At 37.4% G+C, this 22,741-nt stretch overlaps 1 protein-coding gene across 5 annotated transcripts in view; it reads left to right on the top strand.

Moving 5' to 3' along the window:
- The window catches only part of MTX2 (metaxin 2), a 67,142-nt gene that overhangs the window by 12,561 nt on the left and 31,840 nt on the right, over positions 1 to 22,741 (top strand). For all 5 annotated transcript variants that reach the window (XM_061135054.1, XM_061135053.1, XM_061135057.1 and 2 more), the window contains 2 exons: positions 19,400 to 19,447; positions 20,639 to 20,685. In XM_061135054.1, the coding sequence (XP_060991037.1) occupies positions 19,400 to 19,447; positions 20,639 to 20,685 (95 nt within the window). The remainder of the gene's footprint in view (positions 1 to 19,399; positions 19,448 to 20,638; positions 20,686 to 22,741) is intronic.

Below are 22,741 nucleotides of genomic sequence, written 5' to 3'. Positions count from 1 at the left end.
AGACATGGTGTCAGTGTTTCCTCTTTTATGAATTCCAGATTACCATTTTTAAAAACAAAATTCGCATTTTGAGCCCTAGCTACAAGGTTCATATCTATTCATAGTCACTTGGAGTTGGCCAGCTTTTTATTGGAAATTAATGAAAAATGATGGATCATTTTTATAATGAGACAAAGTCTAAACATAGCCATTTGAGAGGATGACATATGAATCCTTACTGAATAAGAATGGAACGTTTTCAGTTTTAGCTTATATTCACTGTAGTCTGGGTTATTGGCTTGATGATGCTATGAATTTGTTTTTTTCACCCTTGTTAAGCTCCAGAAATTTGTCTGTTTTGTGAAATTGATCCTTGAGTAACTTTTTGAAATTGATCTCTAGTTTCATAGATAGGTTCAAATGGCTCACGTTCAAATCTCATAGCTACTAACTTAATTTTACTTTCCTTATTGATTACATCTAATGGAAAAACTATCATTTAACCACTTTCTGGTTCCAGAACAAGTGTGGCCTCAGTTCATTAATCTTAAAAGCTTATTCTGGAACACTGTAAAATTGCAACATATTAACTAAAGCCATGTTTTAAGACATGGCTTTAAGCCATATCCGCAAATAGTTACGTAGAATAAGATTGGCAAAAATCTTCTTGAATAAAATTAATCTACATAGATCCTTACTGCCACATTCTTTAATGAGGCAAATGAATGAAAGGGGTGAAAAGAACTTACTCTTATTTCAGGTGTACTCCATGTCCTCAGGACAGTTTTTTTTTTTTTTTTTTTGTGGTCACAGACCATCTTCATCAGATTTACTGGACATGCCTGTGGCAAGTTTGGATTCTTGGCCTTCATTTCTACAGTATCAGAATCTCTGAGTTTAGAGTTTGATGGAAATACACAGTTTTATGAAGTTTTTTAGGGGATTCTTGTTTATTAAGGGTTGGGAACCATTGTTGTAGAATGATTATAATTGCTTTAATTATAATTAGTTATAGTAATTATTACCCGAGTATGTTTGTCTGTGGGTTCTGTAAGAGGTTAGCTAGTACAGTTGTGTGTTCATTGACTCTGGAGCCGCTACCTGACAAACCCTAGCCCTTGTCATTGATTAGCACTATGACTTTGGCAAATTATTTATGGTTGTGCCTTAGTTTTCTTATTGTAAAATAGGGATAATAATAGTAGTGGCTACCTCATCATGGGCTTCCCAGGTGGCACCAGTGCTTAAGAACCTGCCTGCCAATGCAGGAAACACAAGTGACATGGGTTCAGTCCTTGGGTCAGGAAGATCCCCTGGAGGAGAGCACAGCAACCCACTCTAGTGTTCTTGCCTGGAGAACCCCATGGACAGAGGAGCCTGGTGGGCTACAGTCCATAGGGTTGCGAAGAGTCAGACACTACTGAAGCGACTTAGCACACATGCACCTCATAAAGTTGTTGTGAAACAGTTACTATGTCAAGCACTTAAGTGTGCACAATAAATGCAAGAAGTGTTTTAAGATCTATTTATGATCTATAACTTATATACCTTTTAAAGTATAAAATAAATTTTTAGTGTATTTTTAGAGATGTGATTATTACCATAATCCAGTTGTAGGACAAACATTTTCTTCACCCCCAAAAGAAATTTCTTGCCCATATACAATCATTTCTATTCCCAGCCCCGCCTAAGTCAACCACTAACCTACTTTCTGTCTGTAGATTTGCCTATTCTGAATATCTTGTATAAATGGAATCATACAGTGTGTATTCTTTAGTGATTGGCTTTTTTCACTGGGAATAATGCTTTTGAAATTCATCTGTCTTGTATCGGGTTTTCTACTTGATTCTTTTTTATTGCCAAATAGTGTTCTATGGTATGGATATACCACATTTTGTTAATCCACGCATCAGCTGATGGTCATTTAGGTTGTTTCCACCATTTGATTATTATGAATAATGCTGCTGTGAACTTTCTTGTACAAATCTCTGTGTGTATATGTTTTCCCATTTCACATGGGTGAAATCCTAGGAGTGGAATTGCTGAGTCGTAATGGTAATTTTGAGAAATCCCCACCAGCAATGTGTGAGAATTCGAAATGCTCCATATCCTTTAAATATTTGTTACTGTCTGTCTTGTTAATTATAGTCATTTTAGTGGCTCTGAAGTGGCACCTCCTTATGGTTTTGATGTGTGTCTCCCTAGTGACTCATGATATTGAGTATTTTTTCATGTGCTTGTTGGCCAGTCATGGAGAAATATCTATTCATATCCTAAGCTCACTGAAAAGACTGAGTTGTCATCTTTATTACTGAGTTGTCAGCATTTTAAAATACATGCTGTATATTAGCTGTAGAATTCTTGAGGAATCTTAACTGCTGTCACCATCACCACCACTACCATCATCATCTGTGAAAGTAGAAGTCTAATTTTTTTTTAATTTATTTTTTTATTGAAGGATAATTGTTTTACAGAATTTTGTTGTTTTCTGTCAAACCTCAACATGAATCAGCCATAGGTATACATATATCCCTTCCCTTTTGAACCTCCCTCCCATCTTCCTCCCATCCCACCCCTCTAGGTTGAAACAGAGGCCTTATTTGAGTTTCCTGAGCCATAGAGTAAGTTCTTGTTGGCTATCTATTTTACATATGGTAATATAAGTTTCCATGTTACTCTTTCCATATATCTCACCCTCTCCTCCCCTCTCCCCATGTTTGTAAGTCTATTCTCTGTGTCTGTTTCTCTATTGCTGCCCTGTAAATAAGTTCTTCAGTACCATTCTTCTAGATCACATATATATGTGTTAGAATACAATATTTATCTTTCTCTTTCTGACTCATTTCACTCTGTATATTAGGTTCTAGATTCATCCACCTCTTTAGAACTGACTCAAATGCATTCCTTTTTATGGCTGATTAATATTCCACTTTGTATATGTACCACAGCTTCTTTATCCATTCATCTGTTGATAGACATCTAGGTTTCTTCCATGTTCTAGCTATTGTAAATAGTGCTGCAGTGAACAATGGGATACATGTGTCCTTCAATTTTGGTTTCCTTAGGGTATTTGCCTAGGAGTGAGTTTGCTGGGTCATACGGTGATTTTATTCCTAGTTTTTTAAGGAATCTCCATACCGTCTTCCATAGTAACTGTATCAATTTACATTCCCACCAACAGTGCAAGAGTGTTCCCTTTTCTCCCCACCCTCTCCAGCATTTATTGTTTGTAAGACTTTTTGATGATGGCCATTCTGACAGGTATGAGGTGATAAATCTCATTGTAGTTTTGATTTGTATTTCTCTAACAATGAGTGATGTTGAGTATCTTTTCATGTGTTTGTTAGCCATCTGTATGTCTTCTTTGGAGAAATGTCCGTTAGGTCTTTTCCCCACTTTTTGATTGGGTTGTTTGATTTTCTGGCATTGAGTTGTATGACTGCTTGTTTATTTTGGAAATTAATCCTTTGTCAGTTGTTTCATTTGCTATTATTTTCTCCCATTCTGAGGGTTGTCTTTTCACCTTGCGTATAGTTTCCTTTGCTGTGCAAAAGCTTTTAAGTTTAATCAGGTCCCACTTGTTTACTTTTGTTTTTATTTCCATTACTCTAGGAGGTGGGTCATAGAGGATCTTGCTTTAATTTATGTCGTCAAATGTTCTGCCTATGTTTTCCTCTGAGAGTTTTAAAGTTTCTGGTCTTATATTTAGGTCTTTAATCCATTTTGAGTTTATCTTTGTGTATGGTGTTAGGAAGTGTTCTAATTTCATTCTTTTACATGTAGTTGTCCAGTTTTCCCAGCACCACTTGTTAAAGAGATTGTCTTTGCCCCATTGTATATTCTTGCCTCCTTTGTCAAAAATAAGGTACCCATAGGTGCATGGGTTTATTTCTGGGCTTTCTATCTTGTTCCATTGGTCTGTATTTCTGTTTCTGTGCTAGTACCGTACTGTCGTGATGACTGTAGCTTTGTAGTATAATCTGAAGTCAGGAAGGTTGATTCCTCCTTCTCCATTCTTCTTTCTCAAGACTTCTTTGGCTGTTTGGGGTCTTTTGTGTTTCCGTATGAATTGTGAAATTTTTTGTTCTAGTTCTGTGAAAAATGCCATTGATAATTTCATAGGGATCTCATTGAATCTGTTGATTGCATTTGGCAATATAGTCATTTTCACAGTATTGCTTCTTCCTACCCAGGAACATGGAATATCTCTCCATCTGTTTATGTTGTCTTTGATTTCTTTCATTAGTGTCATAATTTTCTGTGTACAGTTCTTTTGTCTCCTTACATAAGTTTATTCCTAGATATTTAATTCTTTTTGTTGCAGTGGTGGATGGGATTGATTCCTTAATTTCTGTTTCTGATTTTTCATTGTTAGTGTATAGAAATGCAAGTGATTTCTGTGTGTTGATTTTGTATCCTGCAACCTTGCTAAATTCACTGATTAGCTCTAGTAATTTTCTGATACTTTCTTTAGGGTTTTCTATGTACAGTATCATGTCATCTGCAAATAGTGAGAGCTTCTTCTTTTCTGATCTGGATTCCTTTTATTTCTTTTTCTTCTCTGATTGCTGTAACTAGGACTTCCAGAACTGTGTTGAATAATGGTGAAAGTGGACACCCTTGTCTTGTTCCTGATCTTAGGGGAGATGCTTTCAGTTTTTTTACCATTGAGAATGTCTGCTGTAGACTTTTCATATATGGCCTTTACTATGTTGAGATAGGTTCCTTTCATGCCCATTTTTAAAAGAGTTTTAATCATAAATGGGTGCTGAATTTTGTCAAAGGCTTTTTCTGCATCTATTGAGATTATCATATGGTTTTTGTCTTTCAATTTGTTAATATGGTGTATCACATTGATTGATTTGTGTATATTGAAGAATCCTTGCATCCCTGGAATACACCCAACTTGATCATGGTGTATGAGCTTTTTGATGTGTTGCTGAATTCTGTTTGCTAAAATTTTGTTGAGGATTTTTGCATCTATGTTCATCAGTGATATTGGCCTGTAGTTTTTTTGTGTGTGTTGTTTTTGTCTGGTTTTGGTATCAGGGTGGCAGTGGCCTCGTAGAATGAATTTGGAAGTGTTCCTTCCTCTGTAATTTTTTGAGAGTTTTAGAAGGATAGGCATTAGCTCTTCTCTAAATGTTTGATAGAATTCTCCTGTGAAGCCATCTGGTCCTGGGATTTTGTTTTTTGGGAGATTTTTGATCACAGCTTCAATTTCAGTGCTTGTAATTGGGTTGTTCATAATTTCTATTTCTTCTTGGTTCAATCTTGGAAGATTGAACTTTTCTAAGAAAGAATAGATAGTCTTTCTTAGGAAGAATTAATAGTTAATTCTATTAATTGGAATTAAATAGTTAAATAAGTTAAATAGAGGTAGTTAATAGTTAAATAGAGGTAGATGAAGGTTTATATACATTAAAGATTAACTCCAAGGAGAAAAGAACAGTAGGAAAGGCAAAGAAGGGAATAAATGTAGAAAAAATATAATAGGTTTAAAAAATTAAAAATTAAAATTATAAAAAAGAAAAGAAGAAAGAAAAAAATGGAAGAAGAAAGAAAAAAGGAAAAGAAAAAAAAAGGAAAACTCCACAGAACTGTAAAAGCCCAACATAGAGGCAGAGTTTTATAACATCAGTAAAAATTGTGACTGAATATACACATATACATATACACCCATAAGCAAAATGAAAATAGTCCAAGAAAAATAAAGTACAATAGATTGACCCAGTGAACCAAGGAAACCAAAAATTATATCTACCAGACAAAACTAACTAAAGCAAAAACTGGAAAACAAAACTAAAACAAGGTGCCAATTGGGGAATAAAGCAATAAAAATAAAACTAACAAATATGTTGAGGAAAGAAAAGAAAGAATAGATATGCAAAGTTATATATAGATAGATAAAGAAGATTTATATATGTTAAAGATTAACTGCAAGGGGAAAAGGACAGTAGGAAAAGCAAACAAAGGAATAAATGTAGAAAAAATAATAGGTTTAAAAAATTAAAAATTAAATTTAAGAAAAGAGGAAAAAAAAGGAAAACTGCAGAACTGCAAAAGCTCAACAGAGAGGCAAAGGTTTATAACTATAAAAAAATGTGACAGAAAAAAAACAAAAAAGTGCAAAAGCTTAATTAGATTTCGTAATGCCAGTAAAATCGACAACTACAACAAAGCAGGGGAGAAAAGGAAAAAAATCCAAAAGAATCTAGAAAACAAATCAAAACATAAGAATAATAAATGTTTTTCTTGAGTCACTACTGTCAGAGTCCTTTCCCTCGCTGGAAGTCACAGTCCACTCACTTCCCTAGGATGCTTCCAACACTGCTGATCTCTGGACCTGCTGTGGGGGCAGCTCAGGTTCTAATCTGGTCCTACTCCTGTGTGTTCTTGCCTTGAGTGTCCACAGCTATCAGAACTAGTGAGTTCTCTTTTGTGGGAGCTCTTGATGACCTTTTATATATTCCATAGACACAGAGTTGCCAGGTTGATTGTGTGGATTTAATCTGCAGCTTGTACAGCTGGTGGGAAGGTTTTGGGTCTTCTTCCTTAGCCACACTGCCCCTGGGTTTCAGTTGTGGTTTTATTTCCACCTCTGCATGTGGGTCATCCACTGGGGTTTGCTCCTGAGTCTGCCTGGAGGACTTGGGTTTGCCCCTAAGGCTGCCCTGGAGGACTTGGGTTTGCCCCTAAGGCTGCCCTGGAGGACTTGGGTTTGCCCCTAAGGCTGCCCTAGAGGACTTGGGTTTGCCCCTGTGAGGGCCAGTTGAGGTGGTGCAGCTGCTTGGGTCGCAGGGGTTCTGGCAGCACCAGGTACTCAGGGGGGTTGGTGGCTAGAGCAGCAGGAAATGTAGTGCTCTAGAAGGGTATGGCAACCAGTATTGGCCCATACGTTCCAGCATTCTTGCCTGGAGAACCCCGCTCCCTGACAGAGAAGCCTGGCAGGCCACAGTCTACAGGGTTGCAAAGAGTCGGACACTACCGAAGCGACCCTGTGCGCATAGATGCAAGACTTTTTTTGCTTGTGGCAGCTGTGCCCAGTGAGAGTTGAGTGTGAAGGTGGCGCAGCTGCTTGGCTTGCGGGGACCCTGGTGGTGCCAAGTGTGCAGCGACACAGACTGCCTTCGCTGCAGGAGTTATGGCCCTATGAGAGTCTTTTTTGAGCCTCTTGTAGCTGGCAATCAGAAGGCCCCTTTGGCCAGTCTTTGTCTATAGCTCTGCCTGTTCAGGCACTTAGAGGGCTTCCTTGCCTGGGTTCCTTCTCTGTTGTTTGGTGGATTGGGCACATAGAAGGGCCCCCCTGGTTGGGGTCCTACTCTGTAGATCGGCGCGTCGGGCACTTAAAGGGGCACCCTGGGTGGGGTCCTACTCTGTAGTTCAGTGCTTCAGGCGTTTGATGGCCCAGCCTCTCTACTGTTCAGGTGCTGATGCTGGTGTGTGGGGTGAGAGAGGCTATGGTGATGGCTAACCCCTACGCATGACTCAGCAGTATCGCCTTGTTTCCATGGCTGCCTGGCTTTCCTCCACAGGCATTTCCCACCATAGCCTCCTCCCTCATATCTCCTCGATCCCGTCTCTTCGCAGCCAACAGCAACCCTCGCCCTGGGATTGCTCCACAGTTCCTAAACTCCAGCTCCCAGCTGCTGCGCTTTCTAGGGGACTTGTGTTCCTGTCTGGGGTATGTATGGCTGCAGCAAGGACTGTCTGATTTTCATTCCATTTAGGCTGCCACAGATCAGCTGTTTCACTCTCAGCCTCAAATGTTTCTCCTCTGACTCAGACAATTTCCCCAATGTGGGGATTGGACCCCTGCTTCAGTTCCCCCACTGGCTGAGGGCAGGTCCAGTCCTACTGACACTCCTGTTTTTCCCCCTAGTTCCTTTGTCCTACCGAGTTTTGGGTGGTTCTATATATTCTTTTCCACTGGTCAGGTACTCCTGTCCGCTCTCAGCTGGTGTTCTGCATGCACTTCTGTGTCTGAAGGTGTATTCCTGATGTATCCGTGGAGAGAGATGTGCTCCACGTCCACCTACCCCTCTGCCATCTTGTTCTCTTTCTAGGTAGATTTTGACCAGAAGGAGATCATCATTGTTCTCTAGTTTCATTTGGGCCCCCACTTTGGTTGTAAGGAGGAAGTTCTGCCCCTTACTAGTTTTCCTGAATTTTTAATCAGTTTTGCTTTTCTTCCTCTGCTTCCTGAATGGCAGGGTATTAGAACCCATTTATCTAATGTATCACTCAGTCATATATCCTCACTTTGAGTGTTTTTAGTCTCTTATTTACCACTTTGTTACAAATGAGTGGGTGGTTGGAGATATTGATGATGGGTTGGTGAGACTGATGATTTATCTCCCGTGGGCTCAGTAGATTGGCATTCCTTTGGCATTCTGGAGATTGTGCACTGTTGTATGTAGTTCTTAGTTGTCTGTAACATGTTGATAGAATTGAGACTTGTTGCGAGTGTATCGTGCGTGTGAGCATGCATGTTCGTATGCTCAGTTGCTCAGTTGTGTTCGACTCTGTGACCCCATGGACTGTAGCCTGCCAGGCTCCTCTGTCCATGGAATTGTCCTGGCAAGAATACTGGAGTGGGTTGCCATTTCCTCCTTCAGGTTGGAATCTTTCCAACCCAGGGATTGAACCCACGTCTCCTCAACTCCTGCGTTAGCAGGTGTACTCTTTACCACTGAGCCGTATCAGGTAATCCTTACTGTTATCTTCAGATGGGCTCCAGTATTATAAAGATAAAAAATATGGAGATGGGCCATATGGTACCACTAAAGTCTAAGTACCTTAAAGGCAGGTACTTGGTTTTCTTTGTAATTTTATCCTTAAGTGCTTAGACTGGTGCCTGGTACACTATATTTAAGGGGGGGGGTATATTTTATATATATAAAATATGTGTGTGTGTGTTCTGTGAATATATGTTGAATGACTGATAAAGCAGATTTGTAGAATGTGACTAAATTTACTTTCTAAAATGAAAGCTATATACAGTTTACTACATATATACAACAAGCAATAAAGAATATTCAGTGAATTTTGATGTCAGTCAACAAGTTTTTTCTCCTTAAGGACTGATTGATCAAGCCAAGGAAATGGTTCTAGTGTGGATCTTCTTTTAGAGTTTGGCAGTCCCTTTGTATTTATCTTACACTTCTCCAGTCTGTCTTAGAATGTCTGCTTCTTGCTTCAGGGCCCTTATTTCAATCTAAGGTAGTCTTTAATCTTTTTATCTGCACTTCCTTGCAGTTTATTTTTTAAGCGGCTCCTATGAATGTATCCCCCTCCCCCCTACTCATGTGTTGAAATCCTAATCCCCAAAGTGATGTTATTAGAATATGGGGGCCATTGGGAGATGATTAGGAATCAGTGCCATTATAAAAGAGATCCCAGAGAGCTCCCTAGCCCCTTCCACCATGTGAGGACCTGGCAGGAAGTCAGTAGTCAGTGACCTGGAAGACGTCTCTTACCTGAACCCAACCGTGCCAGCACTCTGATTTTGGACTTCGAGCTTCCAGAACTGTGAGAAATAAATTTCTGTTGTTTGTAAGCCACTCTCTCTGTGGTATTTTGTTATAGTAGCCCAAATGGACTAAGAGAGTAACCTTACTACTATGTTACAGAATACTACCTGTCAGTATTTTAGGTTTATGGAAATGACAACATGACACTGCATCTCTCCATTTGCTAACAGGAGCCACTTTCTTTTTTTAAATTTTCTTAAAAATTGAAGTATAGTTGATGTGCAATGTTGTATAAATTACAGGTGTACAACATAGTGATTCACAATTTTTAAAGGTTGTACTTCACTAATAATAATTATAAAATATTGGCTCTATTCCCTGAGTTATAAAATACATGGACCACTTTCCCACATGTTGAACATTGATCTCCGACTGTTGAGGTGATTGGAGAATGGTTTTAAACTCCTGTTAGGTGAAGAGTCACTTCCTGCTTACACATCCTCTGTAGTGTCATTAAACATCCCCTAAGAGACAGTGCCTCAGGGACATTGTCATTTAATCATTTCATCATCAGTATTACCTGGGATATAATGTTATATTTAAATTGTACTGTAATTTGAGAATAGAATTACAGGTTTAATAGTTCTTAAAATTCTAGTTTTGATAAGGTTACATGTCATTATATTTTAAGTCTAAACGTCTTGAAAATCTGTTTTAAATGAAGGCTTCATATTATAACTTCCTAAAACTTAGCAGGTTTTGAACTTAGTGGCTATGTTGATATCACTGAGATCATCAGTATAGTATTTATGACAAACTGGTAAATTTATTTCCTTTTCTCTGTGTGTCTTGCAGCAACTTGTCCATGTTTTAAGAGCTGCCAGATGTTCTTTGAACATTTTGTTATATTAGTAGTATTTGCATTTACACCTTTGGCAGAAAGACATCCAAATTTGGAGATGGGTTACATGTGTTTCTTACTCCTTTTGTATTACACTGTCTAAATAGTCTTTGGAAGCTGAAGAGATGACATCTATGAGCTTTTGGAGTGTAGTTGCCTAAGGATAAACTGGGTTTGACTTCATTAGTGTACAAATGATAGGTTTGTGTAGAGTTATTATAGCATTAATCAATTTGATGGATTGGAAATATGACAGTTCTAAAGCAGCATGTATTATTAGTGCCTTTTATTCTACAAATTATGTCTTCACCTGTGTTCATATGCCAGAGGAGTCATGTTGTACATTAAGAATGCAGAACTTAAAAAAAAAAAATCAACAAGAGAGGGCATCTCTTTTCACTGCCCTTCTCTTGTCCTTTTAGATTAGATCATCAAGAGGTGGACTTTGGAATTAGACTTGTTTATTAGGTCATAGCACTTTCATGCTGTGAAATGAGTGGAATGCCCTGAATTGAGTGGAATAGACAGATCATCTGGCACCAGAATGACTTATCACCCAACTTGATACTTGAGAGAATACTGCAGGTAAAATGGAGTATTTAAGAATCTTAGGTATATACATATGTTAATTTGTTGGCAGTAGTCATTTCTCTAAAAGTTGTAATGGATTAATAGTAAAGAATGTTGGTGTTTTTGTTGTATTGGTTGATAAAACTTAAAAGTAGTAGGTACCTTAAAGAGAATTAAATGAGAATCAAATATGTATTTTGGGGGTCTATGAGAGTTATTTTACCATTTATGTATTTCTAGCATAAATTTATTTGTTTATTTATTTATTTTATGTTAGGGTTTTCACAAGTCCAAGAGTGTGTATTCCCTCTCTTTCTAAACTTTCTTCTCCTCCAACCTAAATACTTATAGGAGATAGAAATTATCTTTGAAAAGCTTTGAAATTCATTTCCATAAAAAAGCCCTCTATCTCACTAAAGGTTGCAACCTTTGCTCCTAGTAAAAGAGACATTAGTGTAAAATTCTCAAGACAATTTTACCTAGACAAAATTGGAAAGACAGTAAAGGACAAAGGGGTTAAAAGACTTCTAACAGTGTTATTTGAATAGGAAGTGTTGAAGTGCTCCAATATTTGCTTTATTTCTAGATGTTTTAAATTTATACCTATCAAATAGGAGTATATTTCTTCTTTATAAAAGTGATAAACATTTTCATGGATCTTTTGCTAGGGAATGGGAAGTGATTGTAATTTTTAAAAATGAATTAATATAGGTCACTAGGAATGTCTTAGTGTAAGTTATTTTTTTGGTATGGAAATGAGATAGTAGTTTCTGATTGTAAAAGAATTAATTTCTGAAAGGTGGGTAATTTTACCTTGGAACTTCTGTAATAAAGATTAGTTTTTAAATGATACTTAGACCAAAGTAATTTAAATATTGCTTAATTTGAATTTCATATCTTTCCATATAGTGTATATATTGTTATTAATATTGTATTCAGTTTGGGGCAGTTGAGAAGTTGAGTCTTTAATAAATACTCTCAGGATCATGGGAAATTTCACATTCTAGGAACTTACTGCCTAGAAAGGAAGATAAGATATTGACATAATAATAGAGTAGAAAGCAATATATGATATAAGACAAGTGCAAACTGCTATGAGCAGTAGAGATAGAGGAGAAATTAGATTTGTTTACAGAAGCCTTCTTGATGGAGGCTTGGTCTTGAAAAAGGTGTAGGATTTGGTCATGCAGTGGGAAGAAATATTCTGGGTAGAAGGTAACAGTTTGAGCAAAGTCACTAAGGTGAGAAAGTATAAAGTATACGGGGGAAATTTTAAATATTCTGGTAAGATGCAAGGGTCCTATTATTAGCTGGTTGGGTAGTCAGGTCTTCCCCCCACCCTACATTGATTTGTGTGTATTCTTTCCAAGCTCTTTTTGTGGTCAAACAGATGACTTCCCTAGGATAGAGGAGGACTTGTCTTTGATCAAGGGCGTGTGAATGGCCGAGTTCCCTGATGAAACTGCAAATAAGGAGTTATTTATTTCGAACCGTGTTTTCTAAAGTGGGGTTAGGTGTACATATAGGGGTTTTCCTGGAGAAGGAAATGGCAACCCACTCCAGTACTCTTGCCTGGAAAATCCCATGGACAGAGGTGCCTGGTAGGCTACAGTCCATGGGGTCGCAAAGAGTTGGACATGACTGAGCAACTTCACTTCACAGGGGTTTTAAGCTATATAATTCTTTTAAGTACAGAAAAGAAATATTGGAATTTAGGTTTCAACTTTTTAACCGTTTTCTTTTTTAGTGTGTTTTGTAATGTGCATGATACACTAGATTAGGAATACTAGCCATATGATTTCCAAATCTATTTGGGTCTGCCTACTCAAATATTTTATTGATGGGGACAAGAGATTTTAGAAAGTGGTAATCCCTAGGTTAGAGTTAAAGAATATGGACAGGGGAATAGTGAGATGACTTGTCAGATGGTTGAGGGCATTGGTGATGGCCTTAGGAGTATTGCAACAGTAATATCTAATGGAAATTATGTATTTGATAGAAATCAGAAACAGATTTCCAGTTTCAGGGTAAGTTTACAGGATTAGATTCTGCCAGCTGTTTCAGGGAGCTGTTTAATATTTTTATAGTTGTGTTATTGGCTGTAGAGTTGGAGTTCTCTGGGGCTTCCTTGGGGGCTCTGCCAAGGAGTTGGTAAAGAATCTGCCTGCAATGCAGGAGACCCAGGTTAGGAAGATCTCCTAGAGAAGAAAATGGCAACCCATTCCAGTATTCTTGCTGAAGAATTCCATGGACAGAGAAGCCTGGTGAACTACAGTCCATGGGGGACTGTAGAACTGCAGTCTACAGTCGTAGAGTCAGACATGACTGAGCAAGTTTCACTTTCACTTTCACTTTAAGAGAACCCCAATGTATGTGTTAGTCTCTCAGTCATATCCGACTCTTTGCAACCTCCTTCTCTATAGGATCTTCCCGACCCAGGGATCAAAACTGGATCTCCTGCATTGCAGGCAGATTCTTTACCATCTGAGCCACCAGGGATAAAAATTTACCTTTTTTGGCCATTTTGTATAGTTTTCTTGTTCTTCTCTGCTGCATTTATTTTTTTAGCCTTAACAGTACAGAATCATTAACAATAATGATAGCAGTAATAGTAAAAAACATTTATTCAACCAACATTTACTGATTGCCTATTTGGTGCTGGGTTCTAGGAATGAAGTGGTAAGCAAAAATCAGAGCTGAACACTGAATTTATGGGGCTTACATTCTAGTGGGGGAGATAAACGAATAGTCCTCAAACCCCTGTGAAAATGTTCACTATGGTAAGTGGTACAAAGGAGTGTACATGCTATTTAAGCTTGGAGAAGAGAGGGTTTGAACTATTCTAGAGGTCACTGAAGTTTCCCTGAGGACAGGACCAGCTACATAATTTGTACGGCCCAGTGCAAGATGAAAATGTTGCATGATGAAAACAAAGGAGGCCCTTTGTTTAAAAGAATTCTAGGACTGCCATAAGTAAGTAAGTAAGTGTAGTTGCTCAGCCTTGTCCGACTCTTTGCGACCCTGTGGACTCTAGCCCACCAGGCTCCTCTATCCATGGGATTCTCCAGGCAAGAACACTGGAGTGGGTTGCCATTTCCTTCTCTATAGTAGAATGTTAAACTGAGAGTAGAACCCTTCAAGTACCAGCCCTGTGCAGCTGCTCAGCTTGTATGTCCATGAAGCTGGACCAACATAAGGAAGTGATGTTTTTGCTGAGATGTAAGGACATGGTGGGAGGGGAAGATTGCTCCAGGGTAAAGGAAACACTCTATTGGCAGAAAGCGAAGAGGAACTAGAGAGCCTCTTGATGAAGGTGAAGGAGGAGAGTGAAAGAGCTGGCTAAAGACTAAATATTAAAAAAAACTAAGATCATGGCACCTGGACCCATTACTGCATGCCAAATAGAAAGGGAAAAGTTGGAGGTAGTGACAGATTTCCTTTTCTTGGGCTTCAAAATCACTGTGGATGGTGACTGCAACCATGAAATAAGAAGATGATTGCTTCTTGGCAGGAAAGCCATTACAAACCTAGACAGTGTGTTGAAAAGCAGAGATATTAGTCTGCTGACAAAGGTTCGCATAGTCGAGGCTACGGTGTTTCCAGTGGTCATGTGTGGTTGTGAGAGCTGGACCATAAAAAAAGCAGAAAGCCAAAGAATTGATGCTTTTGAACTGTGGTGCTGAAGAAGACTCCTGAAAGTCCTGTGGACAGCAAGGAGATCAAACCAGTCAATCTTAATGGAGATCAACCTTGAATATTCACTGGAAGGACTGATGCTGAAGCTGAAGCTCCAGTATTTTGGTCATCTGATGTGAACAGACGACTCATTGGGAAAGTCCCTGATGCTGGGAAAGATTGAGGGCAGAAAGAGTAGAGGGCATCAGAGGATGAGATGGCAGGACAACATCACTGATGCAATGAACATGAACTTGGGCAAACTCCCGGAGATGATGAAGACAGGGAGGCCTGACTTGCTGCAGTCCATGGGGTCACAAAGAGTTGGACGCAACTGAACAACAACAACAGCAGCAACAAAGGAAACAGCTTAAATGAGTTTCTGGTGCAGGAAGAAACATGATGCATTCAGAAACTGGGTGAAGGCCAGTGTGGCTGATGTACAGAGAGGTTGGAAAAGAATGATGAGGCCAGAGAGGTAGAGAGAGCGATGTGTAAGGTCAAGTTGATCTTTATTCCAAAAGCCACAGAACTATTAAGGTGTATTAAGTATAAAGTCTACTTTTGATATACTGATTATACCAGTATCTTGTATCTTGACAGCCTTGGACAGTGTTCTCTCTCAGTCCCCATTTTTTTTTTATCAGTCTCCTTTCCAGAAACTTTTAGTCTAACCTTCTATATTTATCCTAAGACTGGTCCTTCCTTAAGGCAAGTCTAAAAAGGCTCTTCACATCAGGGAGAGATTTTGGTGGTAGAACTTGAAAGTAGGATGAGTCATGGAATTTTTATTCACTGTTGGATGGATTAGTGTGGTCTAAAACATTTTAGGTTGACTGAGGTAAAACTAGTAAGAGATGAAAATGTTTTAATACTGTTTTAAAAAGATTTTTCTTTTTAAATGCTGAGATATTTAAGGCTTTTATCAGTACTATGGTTTTGAATTCTTCCTCTCCCTCTCTTTTATACATGATCAAGGGCAAGGGTGGGTATTGACTTGCTTGACCTTTGGAAAGAGGAGTGAGGAGTGGGGAATAATTGTACTCTTGGACTTTGTCTTTCACATAATAGGCATTCTCAGTGAAAAGGCTTTATATAATATTACCCAAACCAAGAAATAGGCTTTGTATTTGTTATGTGTGTATAATGTTTATGATTCCTAGACTTACTTATTATGAAGGCTTCTTTCCTAGAGAGATAGCTACATGGTTGATTTGTAGAGCCAATGCTATGCCACACAATTTAGGATTTTTGCTGTTTTCTCTCTATTGAATAACACACCAGCTATTTCTTCTCCCATGTCATGCTTAAAATGTGAGCTGATTCACATAGGTGATGCACTTAAATCAATGATGTTTATATTTTCTGAACTGCTCATGGGTGAGATCATTCCTTGCATACTCTGCCATTTCTTGGCTTCTGCTCTGTGGATGTACTGGAATTTCAAGCTGTTGAAATAGCATGGTTATATAGGTTTATATCAGCTTGCCTTCCCTTTTTAAATGAAATGTTCTGTTTGTGACCCACTCCAGTATTCTTGCCCGGAGAATCCCATGGATGGTGGAGCCTGGTAGGCTACAGTCCACGGGGTCACAGTTGGACACGACTGAGCAACTTCACTTTCTTTTCTTTCTTTTTTATGTTTGTGAAGACAACATCAAATGCTTTGGCAGAGTTACTTTCTGAGAATTTATTTTCAGTAATAGTTTCTGAGAGCAGAAATTGGATAAAGAAAAATATACTCTGCCAACCCCATTTTCAGCTGTAGGTTCTTAATAACAACTTTTAAAAAATAATTTTCTTTTCTTCCTTTCTTTCTTTATTTTCGGTTTTGCTAGGTCTTCGTTGCTGCATGGGCTTTTCTCTACTTGCAGTGAGCCCGGCTACCCTTTGTTGTGGTGCACAGGTTTCTCATTGCGGCCGCTTCTCTTTTTGTGGAGCATGAACTCTATATCTCCAGCACAATGGCTTCCGTAGTTGTGGTGCATGGGCTTAGTAGTTCTGGTTTCTGGGCTGAGTAGTTGTGGCACATAAGCTTAGTTGCTCTGTGACAAGTGGAATCTTCCCGAACCAGGGATCAAACCCATGCCTCCTGCATTGGCAGGCAGATTCTTTACCCCTGAGCTACCAGAGAAGCCCCAACTCCTTTATTCTTATTTGTGGTTGAGTAATATGTTACAAGATTTCTTTTAAATATGCCAGTTGTATTAGATCATGAGAATAGGAGTGGGGCCGGTGATGATAAATGAATTTTTAACTGAAATTGTAAACATATAAGTTCCTGTTCCTATGAGACCTCTGATATTGCAGAGTAGTGACTTTAGCTTCTGATTTATTAAAGAACACTTCAATTATATTCAGCATATATTTAATGCTAAATGTATGTTACTCTTTTGAAAATTTGTAATTCATGGTCTCGTATGTACACAAATAGCTAATCAAAAATTAAAATTATCAGAATATTTAATTAGAGCACCCTAGTACTTTAATATATTGATTAGTAAAACTTTGACTAGCCAGAATGTTTAGGGAATTGAGTGATAAGCTTAATATCCCTTTTCTTTCCATGCATGATTAATGAATACCAACTGTATGCAAAACTTGGCACAGTGTGGCATACACAATGCATGTGACACATTTTTGCCGTCAAGGAACTTAAATTCAGTGTCTTTGGAACTTTTGTAAATTTTATTCCTTTGCTTTATTGCTTTAATAAGATAATTGAATCTTTGATGATTCTTAAAACAAATGAACCTCACAGTATTGTTCTCATATGAATGTAAACGGTATAGGTGTGCTGACCATATAGTTTATCCTAAAAGGTTATTTTTGAGTAGTTTGCAGATGTCAGCTTATTTTTGTTTCCCTGTCTTTTATTTTTAAAACTGTTAACACTGGTTAATTGGAGTCTTATTGAAGTTTTACTTTGTTAAAAGTTTACAGTAACGTAGTAAGTATTTAATTGCGCTGCCTTTTTGGTATGTGAGTTGAAGTTCGGTAGCTTTTATATATATGTATACAGACAGTCTCCAACTTAACAATGGTTTGACTTAGAATTTTCTGACTTTACAATAGTGTAGACATGGTATGCATTCAGTAGAAACTGTACTTCAAATTGTGAATTTTGATCTTTGCCTGGGCTAGTGATGTGTAGTGAGATACTCTATCTTGATGCTGGGCAGCTGCAGGGAGCCGGAGTTCCCAGTCAGCCAGAAATCGCAAGGGTGAACAACTGGTACAGTTAAAATCATTTTATACCCATAAAATCTTTCTGTTTTCACTTTCAGTACAGTATTCCATAAGTGACATGAGATATTATCAACACTTTATTACAAAACAGGCTTTGTGTTAGGTGATTTTGCCCATCTGTAAGCTAATGTAAGTGTTCTGAGCATGTTTAAGGTAGGCTAGGTTAGGCTATCACGTTTGGTAGGTGAGGTATATTAAATGCATTTTCGAGTTACAGTGTGTTTATCAGGATGTAACTCCACTGTAAGTTGAGGAAGGTCTGTAGTATTGTGGATAACTGTACAAAACTATGAATTATTTGTTTGGTGATTTCATGGTGTCCCTAAGTATAAGTTTAATTTTATGTAGCCCAGACCAAACCAAATTTTACAGTTTATAATAATTACTACAACTTTTTCTTTTCATTCTAAAGTGGAAGTAAAAGCAAATTAAGGTGTCCACCCCCCACCCACTCCTAAGACTGTTTGAGTGAATACATCTTAAATGATCATTCTTAAAAGAAAAAATGCTTCATGTGTATAAATTTCTTTTTTAAAAAACCAACTAGAAGTGTATATTAAAAAATAATTTGTTGCTATGTCACAGAGACTGCGTTAGTTTAAACACCATAAGAAAAGTTAATCAAATTTCATATATTTGACTGACTTTCTTGCTAACAGCAAATATAGTTAGTGTGTTAGAATTGGTGATTTTGATGTTTTATGGATTTTACAAAGAATTCAGCAAATAATATCCTGAATATTCTGTCTGTGGAGGCACTGCTTCTTATGTGCAGTTGATTAAACAAATTCAAATCTAGGGCTTTCTCCAAGCACTGGTAGGTTGCTAATACTCTTTGTAGCTGGAGTCTTCTCTAGATGGGAGGTTGAGAGTCAAGGTCAAGCCTGACTTTAGGCCTAAAATGAGCTTCACCAGCTTTATTTCACATTGTTTTGATAGGGACTTACTGTTTCATCATATTCTCTGTTTTTGTGAGATGATGTTGGTGGGCTCAAGGCAATTAAACATAGACAACAGGATTCCACTGTTTAAATACTATCAGCTTATAAGGAAAGACGCACAGCCTGATATGCATAGATTTGATTCTTTCGTACAGTGTCTTCTGAAAATTTACTTTGTTAAAAGTTTACAGTAAAATACAAATATTGTTTCACTATATTTCTTTTTGATAGTGAGCTGAAATTCAGTGTCTTTTTATGTGTATGAATATCATTTTGGATATGTCTGTGTTTGAAGGAGGGTAAAGGAATAGTAGCATATAGGCAGTTTTATTTTTTAAATTTTCACTTTTGATTGGGCAAAATGTCTTCCATTTCCTCCCCATAAAAAATTAAACTGCCACCAAACATTCATTTAAATGAAATTATCTAACCTGCTTATATAGGTTCTCATAGAATCTACAGTAATGTGATTAGTTGCCATATTTAAGGTATCCTTGGTAATTTAATCCTTGGCAATTTATGCTTGACATTAAATGCTCTAGGCAAATGTATGTGTTTATTAATTTGGTTGGTTATTGATATATTTTTGCCCTGTGTACCTGTTTCCACAGCTGCAGAACCTTGGCCTGAAAATGCTACATTGTATCAGCAACTGAAAGGTAGGTGCTTATTCTCCATTAAAAATGGCTTCATATCAAAATATGTGTGTTCAGTCATGTCTGACTCTTTGTGACCCCACGGACTGTAGCCCGAGGCTCCTCTGTCCATGGGATTCTCCAGGCAAGAATACTGGAGTGGGTTGCTATTTCCTCCTTCAGCGGATCTTCTAGACTCAGGATTCAAACCTGCGTCTCCTGTGACTTCTGCATTGACAGGTGGATTCTTTACCACTGAACCACCTGGGAAGCCCAGATATATCAAATACATCAAAATATATTATTTATTATAAAAAACACCCATCGATAATGCAATTTAATGCAAAGAGAACATGAAACATAAAGAAGGAATTCCCTTGTATAATTTGTCTAGGAGGTTTTATCTAAACTTGTATGTGCCAGTGTAAACCAACTATTCATGGCCTGTAAGGTGCTTAGTTTATTATTGACTCATTATATTGGCTGCTGTAGGCAGTGTAATATGATGTGGTTGCAGGAGCAGTTGGCAGATTTACTGCACCAATAGCTGACACAGCAGATTTTTGAAGTCCTGTGGTAAAGTGGGCTCTCACTAAAAAGGAACTGTTAAAATGTATAGGCTAGGATGGTTCAGGCTCCCTTTAGCAGCTCTTCATATATCATCAGATCACATTATGGACCCCATTTGGGGCTCAGCAGCCTGCTCCAGTTGTCAGAAGACTGCAAAGTAATGAAGACTAATAGGCAGCAGCCCTAGTCTTCTAAGCATGGAATTTTTATTGCAGTGAACTTGTCATCTTTCTTTTGTGTGACAGATCTAGACACACTGTGCAATATTAACTGGAAGCTGGTTTTGTACGAGTTTGAATGCTTTTACTTTTAACTAGAGAGGTTTGAGCAGAGATACTATTTTACTTAATTTTAATGAAAGGGATTATTTCTTAAAAACTTGAGGAAAGCTTTCGTTTTTAAGTGAGCAGTTTTACTTACATATTGCTGATAAAATACAATAAGTGATCAAATAGATTTAGAGGAAATAGTCTTCATTGTTATTTACATAACATGATACTTTAATCCAAATTATAATCTTGTAACATTGATATAGAACTTCATGATTACGCTTTCTTTTTAGAAATAGGAATAGTTTTTTAAAATAAAAAAGCACTTGTTTAGTAGTTATGCTTTTGACTCAGACCTTTCATTGTATTTTTACAGGGGAGCAAATTTTGCTTTCTGACAATGCAGCTTCTCTTGCTGTGCAGGTAAATATGTAAAGAATGCAGTATTTTTTTACTTTTTGCTTTTGGCTAAATATGCTAGTATTGATTATTTGGAATGATTTCTTCATGTATAGGCACAAACCTATTTTCTAACTTACTTGTAAAGATTTATTCACTACGCGTATTTAAGTGTCACTTTCTCATTGTACTCATTCTAGCCTTAATCCATTTGGTGGTTATGAAGCAGACCTATTTTTCTTTAGCGACGCCTTATATATTTATTGATTATATTAGTGCCTGTTATCCCCAGACCACTTATTGAACATAATAGCTCTTCGAGTTTTATAGCACAGTTGTGTAATCCAAAAGATTTGTGGCCCTGTAAACTTTAAACTGCACTATAGGAAGAATAGGATACTTGGGGATTGTTTGCTTTTAAAGAAAACACAATGTTTATGTAGATTATGGAATTATAAATATTGAAACATTTTACATATTTAGCTGCTCTTGTTTGGTTAGCTTGCATAGTTTGAATCACAAAGAGTATTTTAACGTGTAGCACCTAAAAGATAACTTAGAAATTTAAGACATGCCATTTGTTGGAAATGAGATTGTGAGCTTCTTGAGAACAGAAAGAAAAGAAAGAGGGACTGCTTTTGCCTCATTCTAGGCATGATGCTAGGCACTTGGTCATCTTGTGTTTTTTTTAAACACAACTTGGTATTTTCTGGACTTAATAACTATGACTGTTACACATCCATAGTATGTCATTCAGTACATTTTACTTTTAAGTTGGATAAAGAAGGAAAAGATAGAAGGAAATGTGTTTGAACAATATTTGTATGAGTATGAGTATTGTAAAGTTTCTTTCATGGATTTTTACTTCTTTGAGAAGATTTGTATATTTTTACCAAGAATGTAAATTTTATTTACTTACATTTATTTTATCTTTAGGCACTAGTACTATAACCAGTGTATTTCCTTTCTTATGTTAATCTTTGAGAAGCAGAAATTCTCGGTTGGTTTTATTTAATTAATAACTGCTTTATACTGCCTTTTTGCCCGGGGGCATAAGGAAGTTGGAGTTTGTTTAGTTTTCAAACACTAATAATATAGTGCCTAGCATATAAAGTGTGCTCAGTAAATATTTGTTGAATGAAGGGTTTACAAGTGGGGTAGAAACAGTCTTGCTTGATAACTGATAACACAAGTAAATTATTTATTATGTATGAAATAGTGTCTTTAGTCTTTATATTTTTGAAAAGATGGCTTCAGGGCACAGTAACTATTTTAGCTGAAGCACTAATTCTTAACCCTGTCTTAGTTGCCTTTTTGGGGATAATTCTTTCAGTCTTATGAAGCTATGGGATATTTTTCCAGAAAACATCCCAACATACACACAGGTATAGACATACCTAGGCAATTCTGCATATAGTATCAGGTTTATTGATCTCCCAGCTGAAGCTCTCTGGGTATCCTGTATGAAGAGCCTCTAAAACTAAAGAATATTAGTTTAGGAAGTACGGAAGTAATTTTCACCAGTAGGAATGTTATTTTGGGTAAGAATAGACCAGTGGTTCTTAGCTGAGGGAGGGTTTCAAACCCACAGAGAACATTTGACAGTGTTTAGACATTTTTGATGGTCACAGCTGTTGGGGAGGCTGTTTTTGGCATCTGTTGGGTAGATGCCAGGGATTCTGTGAAACAGTGCACGAGACAGTCCCACCCCAGAAAGAGTTATCTCACCCTAAATGTAAATGGTGTCAGTGTTGAGACACCCTAGAATAGATGGCTTAACTAGTTTTTGGCATAAACCAAGATATCAGTATATTACCGTTAAAAGAAATTTAGCATTTTAAATAATCTGGAGAAGGAAAGAAAAAAGAAATCTTAGTGTGTACCTTCTTTAGTAATTCTGTTTTTATGGTTCTTATTAATTGGTTTTCTCAACATTCATCTCAAATCATAGTTGCAATTAAAGCTAAGACCAGAAAATAAGACTCTTTTAAAATGCAGAATTTTGCATAACTGTTTTAATTTTTTGCTATCCTACACATGTCACTTAGATGATGAATTAACCAGCATATATTAAAAATTC

Source organism: Dama dama, chromosome 33 (genome assembly GCF_033118175.1).
Source record: "Dama dama isolate Ldn47 chromosome 33, ASM3311817v1, whole genome shotgun sequence".
NCBI classification, from domain to species: domain Eukaryota; kingdom Metazoa; phylum Chordata; class Mammalia; order Artiodactyla; family Cervidae; genus Dama; species Dama dama.
This window is presented reverse-complemented; position numbering and strand designations above follow the sequence as displayed.